The 1,480-nt window shown below is 60.9% G+C and overlaps 1 protein-coding gene across 1 annotated transcript in view; it reads right to left on the bottom strand.

Moving 5' to 3' along the window:
- Window positions 1-335: 335 nt before the first annotated feature.
- FOXO6 (forkhead box O6) overlaps window positions 336-1,480 on the bottom strand; it is a 21,524-nt gene continuing 20,379 nt past the window's right edge. Inside the window, exon 3 of the mRNA XM_040455879.1 lies at window positions 336-1,477. Coding sequence (XP_040311813.1) covers window positions 1,278-1,477 — 200 coding nt within the window. The 3' untranslated portion in view covers window positions 336-1,277. The remainder of the gene's footprint in view (window positions 1,478-1,480) is intronic.

The raw sequence follows: 1,480 nt of genomic DNA, 5'->3' as shown, positions 1-1,480 counted from the left end.
CGACACGAACAGGTTCTCAATGAATATCTGTGCCTTCTCTCCCAACCTCTCAGGCTTATGTATTCAGGACAGAATTTCCCCAAACCAGAAACTTCCTGCATGCATATGTTCACACAAACAGGTGCAGAGCTCCACACAGGCACATTGCCAGCGTCCAGAACTCAGTAGGCGCTTAACCAATGTGTGTTGAGCAGACAGGCATCAGTGAACGCTGACATATACTGAGACACAAAACCACAATAGGGGCTCAGGCACAGGGACAACCCCCCTCCCGCAACGATTCCTGCCAATTATCCTCCTTTGCCACCACCACCCCTGCTAGCCCAAGGCGCGGGAAATATTTAAAACAATTTTATTCATGAAAATATGCTGTACAATGCACTCTACACGGCCTCGACACGGCACACACGCACACGCACACGCTGACGGCACGGCCACGGTACACTGCCTACGATATGCGCCGGGGACGCCGCGCCCACAGCCCGCCCCGACCGGACACTTATAAATACGGGAGAGGAGGCAGGACTGGAACGGAGAAAGGGGTGTTGGTTTGGGGGGTGGATCCGGAGCTGAGACCTGCTGGAGAGGCTGAGACCAGTACTGGGGGCAGGGGAAAGTGGGGCGGGGGGTGACTCGAACCTGAGAGGAGAGGAGAGGAGAGGAGAAGTTAGGGCCTGCAGGGATAGGAGGGAGGGGCTGAATCATGGGTATGGGGGCTCTAAGGGTGGCTTAGGGCTAAAGGGAAACAGCTCAGGGTGAACAGCCAATAGGTAGGTGTGAGTGTTTTCGGGAGGGGGTTCCTGGCTTGAGTGGGTGGGGCTAAGACCAGTGGGAAGGTGTGAGTTGGGAATCAGATTGGAGTTTGGGGTGGGCTATCCGTCGCGGCCCTCACAAATGAAACGAAGATTCAGACCACCTCTGGCCCCGTGCCACATCTCCCGGTTGGCATCGCCGACCAGAGCAGCCCGCCTGGCTGGTCCCCACTCCCACCCAGCCCGAAATTCCCCTCCGCCCAGGCTTCCTGCCCCAGGAGGGAGGTGGAGCGGGTCTCAGGAGTTTGGGCACGAATGGCAGGTGCCCCAGCCCCTCCCTACCACTTCCCTCAGGGGTAAACTTCTGAGGGACTTCTCTAGCAGACCTGGGGCTGCCTCCCGGATCCTCCCACCCCACCCCACCCCGTGAAGCTGGAATGGGGATGGGGCCCAGGGGATCAGGACGGGAAGACAGAAGCCCCTTGGGGGCGGGGCGGGGCGCCCGGGGGCGAGGGAAGGCGGCCCTCAGCCCGGCACCCAGCTCTGGTTGGGGGGCGGGGCCCCGGCCAGGCCAGGCGGCGGCGGAGGCAGGGCCGAGTCGAAGTTGAAGTCCATTTCGTCGCTGTCCATGAAGTCGTTGAGGATGATGGACTCGACGTCGCACTCGAGGCTCCCGCTGAACATGTCGAGGTCCAGGTCGGCCGGGAAGCGGTCGGGCGCGGCCCCCA

This window comes from Herpailurus yagouaroundi, unplaced genomic scaffold, assembly GCF_014898765.1.
Source record: "Herpailurus yagouaroundi ecotype Mexico unplaced genomic scaffold, PumYag 77, whole genome shotgun sequence".
In the NCBI taxonomy this organism is placed as follows: Eukaryota; Metazoa; Chordata; class Mammalia; order Carnivora; family Felidae; genus Herpailurus; species Herpailurus yagouaroundi.
The sequence above is the reverse complement of the archived record's forward strand: the minus strand, read 5'-3'. Positions and strand labels throughout refer to the sequence as shown.